The following is an 18,232-nucleotide window of genomic DNA, read 5'->3' as shown; positions in this document are numbered from 1 at the left end:
AGTCAGTGTCTTTATAACACCTATAGCACTGTCGGTACTGGCAACGTTTTCAATGTCTTTATGGCACAAGCAACAGCCTGAAGAATGTCAAGCCCACGCACTCATCTCTTAATTTGGCACTTTTCTAATTTGGCAGTATCTTTATAATTACTTCACAGCCCCTCGCCATGTAAGGGAAATCTTACGCACAAATACTGTATTTATTGTCTAGGTCATTACAGTAAAAATATATATATATGAGAAATAAGAGAACAACACTATGGCAATGACTTTATGTATAAATTTGGCTTGATGGATAACTTTTTGAGAGAAGCAGCCACACAGTGGAGAAGTTTGGATGTCACAGTAAATCATGATTTACGATCACAGGATAAACCATGATCCATAGTGAATTTCAGGCCCATATGCTTTCTCCTTTCTCTTCTGATATACATACGAGGAAGGGGCCTGAAGCCTTTTCTTCTGTATTTGATTAATTGCAGCTTGTTGTTTTATCTGAACTCAGCAAGCTGTTTTAACTTAACTATGGTTTGTTTAACCCTTGAGTATGGCAAAGAAGGAAAAGAAGAATCCTAAACCAAATAAATCCTTTTGAATTTCTAGCTACAATTTAGGCTCGGGGATCCTGTTCACTACAAGCCAAGTGCCAATGGCCCTCCTGTAAACTTCTCCCCTTTCTAAAAGGTATGCAACAGGATCTTGTAGCACCTTTGAGATTAACTGAAAGAAAGAAGTTAGTATCATGGGCTTTCATGGAATTGCGCCTACTTCATCTGAGGAAGTAGGCTCAAGTCTACAAAAGCTCATGCTACAAACTTCTTTCTTTCAGATCCCTTTGCATACTGATTTTCCAGACTAACATGGCTATATCCTGTCTAAGGGGCAACTGCTGATAAGATACCTGTTGTCTCCAACAGCATAAGCAGCTGTCTCATGCTGTTTGAAGACTCTCTGAACTTTTCTCATGGTCATATATTAACGTGTCTAGAAATATTTATTTATTTTACTACATTTATAGCCCATCCACTAATAACAGGTTCTTAGAGGAGTTTACAATGTGAAATTGAGCATATTAAAAATTAAGTACTGTAACTATGAAACTAAAAATCAGTACCATATGATGTAGTGAGAACTCAAGAAGCAGAGAATCATAAATGGACTAAAACACATACGTATCTAAAGGGCCTTAGGAAGTTACACAGTGTTTCTCCATGAAGATGAAATGGGGGTTGCAACTATTGAAAATGTTCATTCACCCATCATATCATATCTAGTGGGGTTACTGAAAAACAGGCACCTGAAGAAGGTCTCAGGTCTATGATAAGGATGTACATTTCACATTTAAGAACTACATTTTCATCTCACTGTGTGAAGTTGTGAGTGGCTAGTGCCCACTTTTCTATGATTCCCCCCTCCATTGGAACTTTTTAAATAGAAATTGTATGTGCAAAAACTTCACTGGTTCTGTGCTGAAAGCACTGCATTTTACATATTATGTATCCAGTGCCAAAAATCATTGGGGTGTTCATTGAAAAAGAAGAGTGACGGGTAGCATTGATCTTTCACTCTCACTAAAGGATGAGAAAACTTGTGGTAGTTGAGTTTTTTCATTGAGTATTTCTGTGTGTTGGGGACTTCCTTAATTAGTATCTTGTGCATGATAGTTTATTTTATACTATTGTTTTAATGTCCTTCTGGTTTAATCTCCTTTTAGTATTACTGTGCTTTTATACGGGGGGGAAGGATAGGTTTTTTTTTAGAATTTTTAACTGTATCTTGTTTTATTGTTATCTGCTTGGATTCTGAGTGTTTAAGCGGAATATAAATTATTATTATTATTATTATTATTATTACTATTATTTAATATGCATGTATTTTATTGTATTGTTTCAATGTGTATTTAATGTGTTGCCAAATGGTATGTTGTTATAAAGGCTTTTGTTGTTTATTTTGGCTTGTTGTGTCAAGATAGGTTTGTTTCTGATCAGTAGTCTGAATAGTTACATAGTTATGTAATGATACTGTCTTTATGACAAAGACATCTTTGGTAATTTGTTTTCATCATGCTGTTAAGTCCTCATTCAAAGATTTCACCAGACATATAATTTGACACTTTCTGACCATACAGACTATACAATTAAAACCACAGATGCTGTGGGGATGTTGCATTTTTTTAATCTCTAAAGAAGACAAGGGAGATCAAATAATCCTAGATCTGAAATAATGGGCCATTGGTACCACAGAGGGGTTATCTGTCTTTTGTAGATCTTTCAGAGGCATAGCAACATATTCCCAATTACATTCTGTATCACAAAGAAGACATCCATGGTTGTGGTATGAGTAAAGTCACTGAGAGTACAGACCAGTACTATTCAAACTGTCAGTGACCTCCCAGGATAATCAAAGTGCTAATTGTCATAGTGGTTCATCTGAGGATGCAAAGGGTCATCTATAGCTGGATGAGATTTCCCATGTATCTGAATTACACCAGAATGTCCCAGGTTCCAAGTATAGTCTTTTCCGCTGTTTTTTTCAACATGGAGTGGCTTTTGAGAATATACTACACAATAAAAGCTGCAAGAGAATCAAACCAGTGAAGTATCAAAATCAATGTAGAGAGGCTATAGGTATTGAAGTTCCCAAACATTAGACCATGATTTATCTGTGAAAACAATCATGTTGCTGCTTAGTGCTGCATTCAATATTTTTATGCACCAATCTTAGGTTAGGTTCATTCTGACCATTTTCAGCGGTGGCTTGAACTTCAGGGCAATGAGAACAGGAACAGGAGAGCTTCTAAAATCCTGTACTAGCCTATACCGCTACAAAGTCTTGGAGGCATCCAGTCTCTGGAAGGAGATTTCTAGATCTGGAGGTGGATGGATTATGGGAATTTGTGTCAAGAGAAGCACTTTCACCAAACGTTTTCTGCGTGCTTTTCAGAATACACATTTCAGTGCTGAGGGAAGGATATTAGAATGTGTGTTTTATTCAATTATTTTACATGAAAGCTAAGTTTCTCAGTGTTTTCTGTGTACTTCTAATGGAACACAGGCTTGTATTTGTAAATGCATTAGTCCTTACCACTGCAGCACTATATCTGTATTTCATATATGTGTTAGAGGGGAAAATCAGGTGTCTCTGTCCTTAGAGTTATTAATTATATCCCTCAAAGCAAAGTGGAACTGATGTTGCATCTCCCAGGTATTTAGATGCCTTATTGAAAGCAGCAGTGGAGACTGAAGATGTTGACATCAATGTCTCTGAAGAGCATCAAGCACCTTGTGCTGATACATTTTATAGGGATAGTGATCTCCAAGCCTCAAAAATTAATGCTTCACTGATTCCCAGTGAATCATATTGGGTTCTGTATTGGAGCAGATAAGCTCTGAGGGGCTGCTATGCCCTACATACTCGTGTCCTAGTTTTTCAGACTGTATATCCAATGCACTATCTGCTTGCTATTTGTTTATTTTTGGTGCTATAACAAAATCTATGCAGCACAGCAAGGTATTTTTTCCACTTCACAAAATGGAAATCTGAATTAAATTGGAAGTTTCTTCTGCATTGCCTCTGTCTGATTATGATAGGCTGTGTGTTCTGCTTTTTCCCCTCCCTTTTAACTTGAATGTTAGAATTCTGCCGCTGTCCTCCTTCCAATCTGGGTAATATCAAGTGTGCTTCATCTATTACAATTTTCCTGCAAAGAGAATTTCTATATAAGGAACAGTGTCTTGAAAAGTGTGAAGTGAGGCACAAAAATGTATTCCTTCACAAGTCTCTCGATCTAACAGCTCATGAATGCTGTAGCAGTGCCACTCATTATGGTGAGTGTGTCCCTTCTTCCACTTCCAAGTGGAAGAGCAGTCAACAGGAATAAATCTGTGAACCCTTCTTCTGTCCATCACTTTTTCTCAGAGCCTTTGTCCCTTGGCAACTGTGTACCTTTCTCTCCCAGGATCATTTATTGCAACTTGGCCCAGGATTAAACATTTGGAGGGAGGGGTTGAGGTAGAAAAGTAGCAGGTATGAGAAGGATTCGTCATCTCACTCCACCTGAATGTGTTCCCATATTGTGCCACACTGTGGCACTTAGAGCTGTTTGCTTGTGACCCAAACATGCCACTGAATATGCAGCTCACTCCTCAACTTCCCAATTAATTTCTGCAGACTGCACTAGCAAGATGGTTTTGGATCAACTAGCTGGGCAAATCTCAGAATTACTACCCATCATGCATGAAAAAACATAGAAAACTGAAGTGATGACAGACATTTTGACAAGAAGATCACAGAGGCAATCATTTTCAAAGACCCAAGGAATTACAGGCCTCCCAATTTCTGTAGTACTGGAAAACACTGGAAAATGGCCTCTGTGAAAGCATTTGGCAAAGTAACAAAGAGAAATATCAGCCAGCATAGTTCTGTCCATCCTTCAGTTAGAATAGTTTCTTCCTTTTCGTTTAAGTTTTTCAATTTGTGCATAGTAATAGGTTTAACAAAGGGAAAACAAAATACTGTTAGCCCTTTCTCTCAGCAGGCCTACCAGCCACGGTTTGGAACATCTGTCAATGGCTCCACCCCATTTCCCCCAATGGTGGTGCATGCATGTGGCTTGAGGTCCTGTGGTTTTGGGCATCCATGGGGAGCGACTGGTGGTGGTCCAGAAGAGAATCCCACAAATACCAACTGCAACAAAACATGGATGTGGTTTTGTTAGAAAACAGTACACATATCAACGAATAAACAACCAAGTGTCTAAAGTTATTGCGTTGTCCAATAAGGTGTAAACCACTGTCTGCAAGATGGAGCTGTTCTTTTTGTTTCTATAGGGTTGTCTCTTACATTGTCACGATTGTGGGTCTTCCCTCTGTCATGACCGGTTGTGAATCACTTCATTTGGAAGCCCTGTAGCATCACCTAAAAAGCCCTACCCTAAATGGGGATTTAAATTGCTAGTTCTGTGGGAAGACAATATCCTCCTCCTCATCTCTCTCTTTTCTGCTTGATAATTTGCCATTCAGATGCTTGAGAGTACATTTTGCACCAAGAGGAAGGGAGGTCCTCTTTTAGTATCTCTTCTTCAGGGACATCCAGAGACAAGAGGACATCTAGTAGTTGCATTTGTGTGATTGCTGTCATGGTAGAGTTTTCTTTCTCTATGATAAATTTGAAGGGGAAGCCCCAGCAATATTTGGCACGTTACAGACTGCCCAAAGCAGGCGGTTTGCCGCTGCCGGTTGCTACGTCTGGGAACCACGCTGAAATGGCCTTCTTTCTGCACTCCAGAAGTGGCGCCGTGAGGCGCTAGTCGCGCACTCGCAGTGTCACTTCCGCCGTGTGACGTCTGGACGCTAGGCGTCCGCGACGTCAAAACAGCAGCCCCCGTATGGACAGGTGCGCCATTTTGTACGGACTCGGTCTGTACTAGGGTTGAGGGGCATCCGGAAGGGACGCCCCGTCTCAACCCTTCTACGCCCCTTCCTAACCCTAGCATGCTCCTTCACCGCGTCTGTAACGCGCCTTTGATTCCTTCCTTCTGCAGTAAGATAGTGCTTTAAAAGATCTCCTTTTTATGAGTGTTTTTGCTGACAGAGTTAGAATGGCAGTAAGTGTATATAAGACTAAGGCTTTTTTTTTTAGGGGGGGAATAATGAACAAAATGGAGGAGGATGTTCAGACGTGGTTTGCTTGCTGAATGGAGGGGGGAGTCCGTGAAAATGTTCAATATCAGAAGTTTTTAGTTCCAGTTTGGGGCATTGGTCATTGATCCATGTAATCATAAATTTTGTTATGTCTCCCTCTAGGACCCCTCTGAAGCAAATATTTAAATGTCTCCCTCTGTTTTTGTGGTCTTCCATGTTATTACTAAGAAGCTAATTTTGTTCCTCTATCCTTTGAATACAATAGTCATGTGAATTGCTTTTCTGTAGTGTTTTGTAAGCAGCATCTTTAATTTCAATTATTATGTGTCTGTCAGTTTAGTATCAATTGGTTCTAAGACTGGTCTTGGTGGGGATGTTTAACAAAAATTTCCCTACGTTCTCCCTGTAAATCAGGGAATGACATGTCTGCCATCAACTGGGAAGTACTTCCCCCCTCTTTCCTGATCTTCCTAGTCCATGTGCCATTGCTGAGTCTGAATCTTTGTTCTCACCTGTCAATTGTGATTTAAATTCCTTAAATGGAACTTGGTGGAATAGTAGTCCATTATGAACTGTTCTGCAGACCTCTTACTCCCAAGCATTAGATGGTAGATTTTACAAATGAGATCTTAAGGTTTATCTGCTTCAATTTAATAAATTATCAAGGCTTTTGCCAGCTTGCTCATTATGCATCAGGCATGTTTGGCAGTTGGCCATGGCCCCTGTAGTTTATTCCTTTAGAGAAATTTATCATACAAGGAAAGGCAGTTTACAGCGGGTCCTTGGTATCTGCTGGGATTTGGTTCCAGGACCGCCCACCTCCTCCTCTCCCCCCATGGATTCATGGATGCTCAAGTCCCATTAAATAAAATGGTCTAGTAAAATAGCATCCCTTAATGCAAAATCAAGTTTGGGTTTTTGGAATATTTTGGAATATTTTAAAGTTGTGGATAGTTGAATCTGTGGATAAGGAATCCGTGGATATGGAGGGCTGACTGTATTGACTACTTGGATTTCAATAAGGCTGCTGACTCTTTAATTCCGTCTCTAATGCATATATGTTATTGTTGCCTTTTTGATTCCCTAGTACAGAGAAACTGAGACTTGGTGAATCACAGCTCACCAAGTCCCATTTTCTCTGTACTATACATCATATTAAAGGTTCTCAGGTAGTAACCTTGGGAAAGAAGTTTGGGATTATCACTGATTGTCAGAATAAATTGTAGTGAGCTAGCTAAAATGGTGTTCTCATTTTGTGTAAGGCATCTTTGGATAGCTACTTCCTTTGTTTCTATATAAGTAGCTGAGTTTTTCATCTGACTCTTATCTTTGACTTAGGATTTCCTCAGAATGTAGCTCTTTGTATAACCATTGCAAAACCCTGACACAACTGGGCACAGGACAATTGATTAGAATGGTCTTAAGTACCTGGAAGCATATTGGTTGCTTTACAACCAGGGAGGCTGAATTTTCACCAGTGGGCCCATATCTACTTGAGCTGAGTTCAAGCTTGTGAAGTCTTCAGTGTTTCATTCACACTAAATTCTGCAAGCTTTCTACATTCTATGAAAACAGACTATCTGTAAGCTTCCTATCAGACTGTTTATGTGGTGGTACTCTTCTGGATGCCCATATATTTGATCATGATGTTTGGGAAAATAATAAAGAAAGGACAGATGGCTGTTGAGAAATAAAATTCTTCTTTCTCTGGGATTTTCTATTCATTTAAAAGGAATAGTATCACTGAGTCTAAAAGAAAAGGTTGTCTTGTTGTCTAGATTTGCCAGTCTATAAATAAATACCTTACATAACAGCAACATAAGCAAAGAGACAGTCCTTAGCAAAAACCTGTAGATATAGCAATAGATGTTACCCAGGTCTGAAAAGGAGCTTTGGAGTGGAGTCTGGCAGTTTTCAGCAGTTCTCTTTTAATATTAACTCCTTAAACATTTGTTTTTAAGCTTTGTGCCATGGACAAAAATCTGGAATTTGACAGAGACTTTCGGATTAAGCACTACGCTGGAGATGTTATGTAAGTGTGGTTCCTGCACTTGCTGTTCTATGGCGTATTAATACATTCTTATACACATTTTTTCAATTACTGTGATATTATCTTTTCCTTTTCCCCTTTGTGCATATTTTGCTATGGCTCAGAGTAGGTTTTTGAACTTCCTTTGCTGAAGTTATGTTGTTTAGTATTGTTTGTACTATTATCGAGATTCTCCACTCAGAGTAAATTATGTAAAGTTATCTCCACCTATAGTTTCTTGCCTATATTCTTCCATGTTCCATAAGGGTACTGAGATGCAAGCAAAGATAACACCAATTAAATCTTGTTAAACCAATCCATTCTATATCTCTTTTGACCCACTGTACCTCTCTCTGCCAAGATACATAGTGGACATAAAAGGTAAAAAGGTAAAGGTTTCCCCTTTGACAAGATTGTCTAGTTGTGTCCGATTGTAGGGTGCAGTGCTCATCTCCGTTAATAAGCCAAGGGAACCAGCATTGTCAAAGAAGACTCTGTGGTCATATGGCTATCAGGACTGTACAGGACACTGTTACCTTCCCACAGAAGTGATACCTATTTATCTACTTGCATTTGCATTCTTTTGAACTGCTAGGTTGGGACTAGTGACAGGAGTTCACTGTGGATATATTAAATTAAGGATAGTCATTACTCAGGCTAGACTAAATATCCTCCTTTAGCAGTCCAAACAGGCTGTTATAAGAGTTTACCTTTTGAAGACAGAGTCTTGTATGAGGACCTTGGAATTACATGCATTATCCCCCTGTTCAAAACGTCTAAGGGTCTGTCATTTCATGCAAAGGTCTGTATTGCTAAAACATACAAAAAAGTTAAGGTTAAAGTGATAGCAATCTGTCTATAAAATTAAACCATATAAAACATTAATTAAAAAGCATAGATTAAAAGTAGTACAGCACTAAAACAGAAAATCATCATATAAAACAGTGAGTTTCCAAATCCACTTGGAACTTTACAACAAACCTGCAAGCTAGGCTGGTGTTTTCCCCCATATACCTTACCATGGGAATGTTGAGCTAATATATATATATATATATTTTGAAGTTATGATGTTATAATCATTCGTATATCAAGCTGCTGTGGTTCTCAATGGTTACTGAATGTTCTGTACTATTAAATACCCCTTCCTTTCTCTCTCATATTCACCAGCTACTCAGTCACTGGATTCATTGATAAAAATAAAGACACTTTATTTCAAGATTTCAAGCGTTTGATGTATAACAGGTAGGAGAACAGTTTTAATTTTCGTGTGCCATTTTTACTTAAAACTTAATTATTACTGACCTTTTAATTCATTTATTGAATTTTGTAGTTCTAATCTTGTGCTGAAAAAGATGTGGCCAGAAGGCAAGCTGAGCATCACAGAAGTGACAAAGCGACCATTGACTGCTGCTACCCTTTTTAAGAACTCAATGATTGCTTTAGTGGACAACTTGGCATCTAAGGTAAGACTTTTCTGTGTAAATAATGTTTACCTTTGCCAACTATATATCTTAATGATCATTGTTATTAGTAATCTTACAAGTATAGTTTTAAGGTGCCAACAGTGTGGAATTCATGTAGCGTGTTAAAAGTATTAAGATTGTATTTATTGTTGTCATATTTCTACCAACATTAAGAAAGATCATTATTGGTTGTATTTTGCAAATAGAAAAACAAGCTCTCTGCCCTGACATTTTGAACTCGGGCCCAGTTATTCCCTCAGAGATTTAATGTCAAGATGAGAGTTTTCTGTTGATCTGAAAGGGAGAATTATTTTCCCTACTGGTAGATCCCTTCTTTGCAAGAGTTTGCCCAAACCAGTTGAAATAAGCTGCCATCATTCAGGTTGAACATAAGAGCATCCATGCTAGATAAGACCAAAGGTGTATACATCACTCTGTAGCAGGAAGCCCACCAGCAGAACATGAGAAATCCTCTCCTGCACTTGCACTAGATGTATCTGTGGGGGTAATGGAACACATATGAGGGCTTTGGCTCAAAATCTCATAAACCAGTCTGTATCATAAAGGAATGTACAATGTTTCTGATAACCTATATTTGAGCAGTGAAAGGTAACATGAATAATGTCTGGAAATATACCAGTTAACAATAAAGCTCTTCCTTCTGAACCTGAAACTTCTCATGTCTCCAGGGAAGTAGGTCCAAGAAAGAGAATTGAAACTTACTCTCCAAGTGTTTATAGACTTGCAACTGAAGGAAACTTAATCTTGCAGCAAAGCAATGTGATCTGTTTTGCTAAATTAATTTTAAAATTCAGCTGTTTATTTTAGCCCCTCAAATCTCCTAGAACATTTTTTTCCAGTCTATTGATGCCTGTAGTGACAATAGTTTTACACTTGAAGTAAAACAGCTGACCTGGGTGGGTGAGAAGGAGTTTATAAAACATGCAAGATATTTTCACGCATTCAATAGAAGGAACTTGAGATTTCCAAATTCAAATGATGACAAAAGTATAAATGTATCTTTCTGCCCATCTAATAGAGAGCTTTGAATCTTTATCTCTTAATAGTCTGACTTTCCTCTATATCAGTGGTTCCCACCCTTTTTGAGTCGTGGAGCCCTTATTATAGCAGAGCCCCTAATAGGCCTACTCTATGTCTTAAAAATTAATAGTGTTTATATATATAAGAATATATACTTATTCTTTAATTTGATTCAATTTTTATATCTTTCATTTTCCTGGAGCGGCTGTGGAGCACCTGGGAAATGCATGTGGAGCCCTAAGGGCTCCTCAAAGCACTTGTTGGAAACTACTGCTCTATATTCACCCAGATTTATAATGCTGAATTAGGATATCTGCTTTTGTTTTCTGATAGGCTTATCACATTAAACAACTGTATGGCAGGTAGAGGTGAAAACAGTTGTAATTATTGAATAGTCATGCCAGAAGTTTAATATTATTTATGGTTTTTTGTGGTTTTTTTTGGGCTATGTGGCCATTTCTAAAAATTCTTCCTGACGTTTCACACACATCTGTGGCTGCCACAGATGCGGGCGAAACATCAGGAAGAAAATCTTCTAGAACATGGCCACATAGCTCAAAAAACCACAAAACCACAACAACAACAAAAAACAACAACCATGATGCCCGGCCATGAAAGCCTTCAACTTCACTTTAATTATTTCCTTTGCTCAGTTTTTGATAAGAACGTGCAAAAATGTGTGGATGGGCGCCCCATAACTGGGATGAAAAGCATTTGATACTTTTAATAAAATTAATATGGTAGAAAACAAAATTGAAACACCTCTCCATTTCTGTATGTCATAGAGGTGCTGTTTGTAAAACCTACTTGGAAAGAATTCTGGCTGAAAGTACTGCTTTTAAACTAAGATGTGGTCGGATTCATTGTGGATACATCCCTGGGAGTCAAATATACTCTGCACATAGTAGGGGGCACAGCATTATTGATTGTTTTATTCATTCCAGGGTTGACCTATGTCAATTAGGGCTGAATCCTAGCTCAGATCAGCCCTGGTTATTTCCATTAGAGCACCCTGTACTACATTACTAGAACTGAATATCGAAATTAAACCTACATTCTGGCTATGGTGTTTTTAAAAAATATATAGATACACTAGTGGCACCAGTGTGAATCAATAGCATGACCTTTCTATGGTGGTAGGATTGCACACAACAAGTGAGGGATGCATAAGGTTCTAGCTCCTTCAGCAAATATCTGATAAAAATCTGTTCCTCTGACACTGGAAGTGATCAGTAGTGTTGTGTAAGTTGAATACAGTGGTGTCTTACCACAGGTTTGTTAGTTAATTCATCCAGTCTTCCATGAACCCCTTCCCACCACAGTAATACTCCCAGATAAAGCAGTGTTTGAGCTGTTCCTATTGCTCTGGGTCTGTTTGTTTCACTGAGCATATGCGGAAGGAATTCATGGTGGATTTTGCCTCAGGTAAGACATATTATTTCTTTGTCAGGAGATTATTGTGCAGCACATGGAAACTGTCCAAAGGAACATACTCCAGATAGTTGTTCACAAGAAAAATAGTAGACAGATCAACGCTCATTTTTGTTCTTTGAATCATATTTGATATGCCTGTCATAAATTACTCGTAATTTTTTGTCTTTTTTTTACCTTGACATTTATTGTGCCTCCTGCACCTCATCCCTGTACCTTTAATTTGCATGAGCAATTATGATCATGTGGGGGGAGAAGCAGTAAATGTACTAGTGCTGACAGAAACTTTTAGGGGATTTTCTCTCATGTTATACAGTGGGTCCTTGCCTTACACGGGGGATCCGTTCCCCCCCCCCCATGTAAGGCGAATTCCGCCTATGCTTGAGCCCCATTCATTTGAATGGGGCTCGTGCGCGGCGGCATGGTGGTGTGGGAGCGTGCAGGGCACCACGGGTGCGTGCCCCATTCATTTGAATGGGATGCGCCGCCCCTTGTGCCCCGTGCGCTCCCCATGGCTTGAGTGCGTACGCTCAAGTCCGCGTAAAGCATGCCTGCGTATAACACGGGCGCACTGTAGGTGGGCAGGAAAATTCATATTCTGAGAGAGCAATTACTAAGAGCCAGTTCTCATCAAGGCACTGATTTTCACAGTTGGAGTTGCGTGCTCCTATGAGGCAAGAGCTGATGATAGCAGTGCTGCTGGGAGACTCTCCCATGTTAGACAATCTTTTGCTGAGGAGCCAGACTAAATGTGCCAAACACTGATTGGGCAACAGCAGTAATAGGAGCAACACTGGCAGAGGATCTCTCAAGGATAACAATAATGACACCATAACTAACATTTGTTAGTACTGCTCAAATGAAGCATAGTAACCAACCTTTGAATGTCTTTTACCATTAAAAGGCTTTGATGAGACAATTCAAAATGAAACAGGAGATAATACAAGATGACACTTCCAGGTCGGAAGGTACTCAACAAAGTTCTAGGGTAGAGCAGAGGACAATTACGAGTAGCACTGTGGCTGTGATGACACAACTGAACTCAAACCAAAAGGATGTTTACCTGTTGATGTGCTCAGAAGTGAAAGGAAAATCCAAAGCAGGAACATGGAATGTGAGAAGCATGAATCAGGGGAAGCTAGACATAGTAAAACTAGAAATGAAACCTATAAATGTTTCAGTACTTGGGGTGAATGAGGTAAAGTGGTCAGCATGGGATATTTTTATTCAGATAATTGCACAGTATTTTACTCAGGAAATAAAAATCTAAAAAGAAATGGAGTGACATTAGTGGTGAGGAGAGATGTATCAAAAGCAGCGAAAGGATATAGCTCAAAGTCTGACCAAATTGTATCAATAAGACGTCAGGGAAAACCCATCAGTATAACCATAATCCAAGTTTATGCTTCAACTACAAAAATAGAATGGAATCCTTAAGAATATTCCCATAGAATTTAAGGATAATGTAAAAAAATAAATTTGCACTAGTAATCCACAAGAGCTCTGGGCTGAAACCAAGGGACATTGTCAGAGAGGAACACAAGATCTGTAGCCAAAAAGAAAGAGTGGTGTTAACTGATGTCAGATGAAACTCTTCTTCTGGTTTTTTCTTTTTCTTTCTTTTTCTGGTTTTTAAGCAAAACTTAAAAGTGTCATAAATAGAGTCAGAATTCTGAATGCTGTTGTTCAGTGAGTTGTGCATAGAGATAAGGAGAACTACTATAGGTCAATGCAGAGAAACAAAAGATGACAAGAAAAAAGAAAGAACAAGAGATGTCTTCCACAAAATTTGGGAAATCAAAGAGAAATTTAAATCAAGAATGGGGATGCTCTATGACCAGCAGGGGACATATTACATGACCAAGTAGAAATAAAAAAAAATTGATGGAAACAATACACTGAAGAACTGTATAAAAGAGCTAAAAGAATGAGATTCATTCAAGGAAGACGAACCTCCAATTTCAGAGAGTTAAATTTAAGCTGCACTCAAGGCATACAAATTACGCTGCGTTAAGCTATTGAGAGAATTTACTCTAGATCTAACTAATATATGTCAAAAAATATGGAAAACAAAAGAATGGCCCACAGATTGGAAATGCTCAGTGTTCCAGTCACCAAGAAAAGGGATGCCAGGAATTGCAGTAATCACAGGACTGTTGCGTTAATTTCCCATGCAAGCAAAGTGATGCTCCAAATTCGGCAACAAAGATTTTTACCATATATGTAGCAAGAAATGCCCGATGTTCAAGCTGGGTTTAGAAAAGAAAGAAGCATGAGGGGTCATATTAGAAACATGTACTATAGTATGTACTAAAAGAATTTCAGAAGAAAATCAGCCTGTGCTTGTTAAATTATAGCAAAGCCTTTGATTAGATCGTGAAAAACTATGGATTGTTCTTAAAGAAATGGGTGTGCCACAACATTTGATTGTCCTGTACTTGGGCCAATGGGCTACTGTTAAGACAGAATACAGAGAAACTGTATGATTTCTCATTGGCAAGGAAGACTGCATTTTATCATCCTATATCTGCTTAACTTGTATGCTGAAAATATCATACATAAAGCAGAATTAAACTTAGAGAAAGGAGGCATGAACATTGGAGGAAAGAATATCAATAATTTAAGATATGCAGATGACACCAGACTGCTAGCAGAAAATGACAGATTTGGAACAAGAAGACATGATTTAGTAGAAAAGACAATAACGCTTGGTAATGTGGAAGGCAGTAATAAATTAGGAAGACTACATTAGAGATGGATAGAGTTAATCAAGAAAGCCTTGGTCCTGAGTCTGCAAAACCTGAGCAGAGCTATTGATGATAGGGTGACCTGAAGGTCTCCTTTTCATACGGTCACCATTGGTCAAGGTCGATTTGATGGCAGTGAACAACAATGACAATAATGCCTGGCATCAGACTCTACAAATGTTCATGTTCCCTAAATTGGAATCCGTTTTACCTGATTTTTACAGGCTACGCAAATGCTACCACCTGGCTGCAAAATTGGCAAGGAGAAATGTGGGTCAGTAGGTTAAAAAGAAAATATTGCAGAGTAAGCTTTTTCAGCAGGAGATGAATACATTTAACTGAGGCTACGGCATAGGGGCATATCATTTGAACATTTTGAAGAGAAATTGAGAGATGGTCTAAGAGGTCATCAACATTTCTAATTATAAGTGCAAGAAAGCTGTTACAGGAAGGGGAGGAAAAGAGGCTTCATTCAGATAATGGAAATCATTACAGATTTGTAAAAAAGAAATACTAGTAAGCAATATGGAATGTAAAAAAGGAATTTTGAGATGCATGTCATTAACAACATTAAGGCCAACAATTTTTAAAAACTTAAGTACATTAGAAGCAAGAACTAGCAAATGAAGCGACTGGACTATTGGAGTAGGGCATTCTGACATAGAAGACTAAGGAGATAACAGAGAAACTCAGTGGTATGTCTGCACTGCAAGATACTAATGCCTAAACTTTTTCTCAAATGAGTTTGTGGAACAAGGGAAATAGGAAAAAAAGATGAAGTTCTATACAGGGGGACAGCTGAAACGAATGGCGGGTTAGTTAATTTTGAAATTCATGTATCATTGTGATTGCCCTATAAAACAAAACAAAACAGGTGGCTGTCTTCATTCCTATCAACAAAACAATTCTAGTAATGTTCATCTCTGTTAGAAGCAGGTAGTTGATAACGGTGAAGGGTTTTAATTTCCCATTTAAAATCTAGTCGCTAAAACACCTTGTAATCCATCGGTGATTACGCCCAGCATTATATTGTTGGTAAGGAAATCTAATTTTCCCTCCAGTTACTATGAAGACTGCAACTAAGCTCAAATGAAACAGGAAGCCTAAGGAGGATGACCAATAACTCTATTGTCCTGTTAATCAAAATTCTCAGCATTCTGACCCTGTAAGCCATGAGTCCCTCACATCACTTCTGAAAACAAACAGATATTTATGCTAGCCATCTGTGAGTTTCAAAGGAACTCACATGTGAAATAGCTGACCTTTAACAAAAATGCATAACAAGTCACTTCGATCAGTCAGAGGGTTTGAAAGTGTTCAGATTTTTAAAAAGCGTTTAAAGAAAGGTCTAGGAAATTACTGACTTTCTGTTCTGGTTGAATTAGTGGATAGCATTATTGAAGATAAAATTATTAGAATGACGAGTCTCACTAAAGCAGGATCAACAGGACTTCTACTAAGGCCTTCTGCCTCTTTCTCAACAAATACGTGGGTAGAGGAGATCCAATAGACATTTTTTACTTAGATTTTCAAAATAATTTTGGTCAAGTGCCCCACTGAGGATTCCTGAGCAAACGCAGAAGTCATGGCATAAGAAGACAGTGCCTCTTATGAAAACAGATGGATGCCCATGGACATCTATTGAGACTGGCACTCTTTTACCTGGGTTTGGGTAAACAGTGGGAAAGTGTAAAATTATGCACAGTGGGTAGAAAATAGATGTGAGAATTTTTTTCGCTCAACACTACAGTCCGGCATCAATCCATACATAAATGGTAACAGATGCAGACCAGACAGAAGAAAATTGTAGAATTCACTTCCTATAAGATGTAGCACTAGGTTTCAATTTGGATAGTTTTAGAGAGGGATTAGACAAGTTCATGGTTTGTAATGTTGTCACTTGCTACTAGTTATGATAGTTAGATAATGCTTCCACAATCAAAGATAGTATGTCTGTCAGTTGCTGGGAAACATGAAAGAGGACGTGCTGTTGTTGTTGTGTCCTGCTTATGAGCTTCCTTTAAGTATTCACTGAGTGTTAACAGGAATAGAATACTAGAATGCTGTTTTATTTGACCCATCTTATGTTCTGGAAAATAGGATTCAGAAGACAAGGTATATAATGGAAGAATGCTGTTCCTATTCACACAGTGTTGGCTCATGTGGGAATGAGGTCATGAGCAGATCTAATATTGGGATGAAAGAGACTGCCTCAAAGTGGCGGCTTGAACCCACCTCTGAGAAAGCCAGATTGGGGCCATGGCAACTGTATGCTGCAGCCCCAATCTACCTTTTTGCCAGCTGCAAAAGAAATGGCATATAACCACTCCTTTTTGTGCTGGCAAAAAGCTGGCTTCGCTCCCCTCCATGGGTGGAAGCTTTCAGGCACTCCAGCAGCATGCAGTGTGTAAACGGCATCCTGGTGGAGCGCCTGGAAACCGACCCACATGTGGGAAGATAGGCAGCATGAAGCTGGCTTCCTGGCATCTTGGGAATGTGCAACGTCTGCACGCCATACTCCCAAGACAGCTGGAAGTTGGCTTTGTTGGCCGGTTTATTTTGCTCCATTGTTGGTTTTCACCTCTGAATCTATTCAAAATAATAACCCCTGCAAAAAGCAAGTTCTTATTCATGGTGTCTGTGAATCACACAATTGGGTATTTCTGCACTTGCTTCTGGAATAGCTCGGCAGACATTTGGCAGTAGCTCTGCCCATCCTTAGCTCCATTCCTCTGATTCCAAAACAAGCCAGCTAGTGTTTTTGAGGAGTCAGTAAAAATGGATATGGATTAACTGATTTAAAATGTTTGTTGCAGTATGAACATTAAGAGCAGTGGAAATGAGAGATCATGGTGTGCAGTCAAAGTCAAAATGCCCTGTAAAACAGTGAAAAGTTACAAACAGAAGACAGTAGGTGTTCTCAAGAGGACTTCTTGTCAGATAGCATGCAGCAAAAGTTCTGTCTTAATCATGTAAAGTTTAATGTCCAGATTTGTCCTTTAAAGATGAAGGGCTTCTAAGTCTTCTGCATCAGCAACATTTGCTGTTAAGGTTGATGCTTAGGAAACCATTACAAGGTTTATGTGTGTCAAGATGATATGCCAGAAAAGGAGTTGTAACGGGAGCTTAGATTTTATCTTTTTTTAAAAATGAGAGCAGCTTAATATTGTGTACTAAACAGCTAACAAAACAAGCTGTTTAAAAACTGTCCAGTGTGTGAAAGAATAGCATTGCTTTTACCTTCTTTTATTGCGATATTACATATGTCTAGTTTAGATGCCTTCATTCTTTTGCACAGTAGTAATTAAAAAATGGATGGAAGGTTTCATGTCAGAAAGAGAAAAAAGGTTAGTAATAAGTTAGAAATCCGCTGATGCTATTAACAGTTTCCTGTCTTTGGCCATTGGCTGGGTATTTTCACTTACTTGAATTTAGAATTTCCTCTTTTCTTTATAAATCAGTGGTGCATATAATGCAGTCAAGGGTCTGTAGTCATTGAAATCCATTGGGACTTGGCTCTTGTTCCCCCAACCCTTGTTAGGAGCTGTTAGTCCTCTTGTTCAAATCAGAGAGCAGCCTGATCTGGAAGCTTTTATAGAGGTCAGGTCTTACCACAAGAGCTAACTAGTGAGTGCTAAATGGGCTGATTTGGGTCATTTTTGCTGTCTTCATTGATCCCCCTATAGTTCCCTTCTTGGGATGATTTTGGAAACGTAAGTATTTCTTAGGAACCTTTGATAAAGAATTCCCTGTTAACTTTTTACAATAAATAAAACTCCAGTTTCAGGTTCTGGGTATTCTGCAGGCTTCAGTTTGGACATATTACAGAAAAGTCTGTGTAGCCATTTATTCCTCACTCTTAATCTCAGTCTTCTTGTC

The 18,232-nt window shown here is 38.7% G+C and overlaps 1 protein-coding gene across 1 annotated transcript in view; it reads left to right on the top strand.

The window, feature by feature from the left end:
• Positions 1-18,232, top strand: part of MYO1D (myosin ID) — a 172,988-nt gene that overhangs the window by 44,774 nt on the left and 109,982 nt on the right. Inside the window, exons 12-14 of the mRNA XM_042476429.1 lie at positions 7,604-7,674; positions 8,839-8,913; positions 9,002-9,134. Coding sequence (XP_042332363.1) covers positions 7,604-7,674; positions 8,839-8,913; positions 9,002-9,134 — 279 coding nt within the window. The remainder of the gene's footprint in view (positions 1-7,603; positions 7,675-8,838; positions 8,914-9,001; positions 9,135-18,232) is intronic.

Source organism: Sceloporus undulatus, chromosome 6 (assembly GCF_019175285.1).
Source record: "Sceloporus undulatus isolate JIND9_A2432 ecotype Alabama chromosome 6, SceUnd_v1.1, whole genome shotgun sequence".
Taxonomy (NCBI): Eukaryota; Metazoa; Chordata; class Lepidosauria; order Squamata; family Phrynosomatidae; genus Sceloporus; species Sceloporus undulatus.
This window is presented reverse-complemented; position numbering and strand designations above follow the sequence as displayed.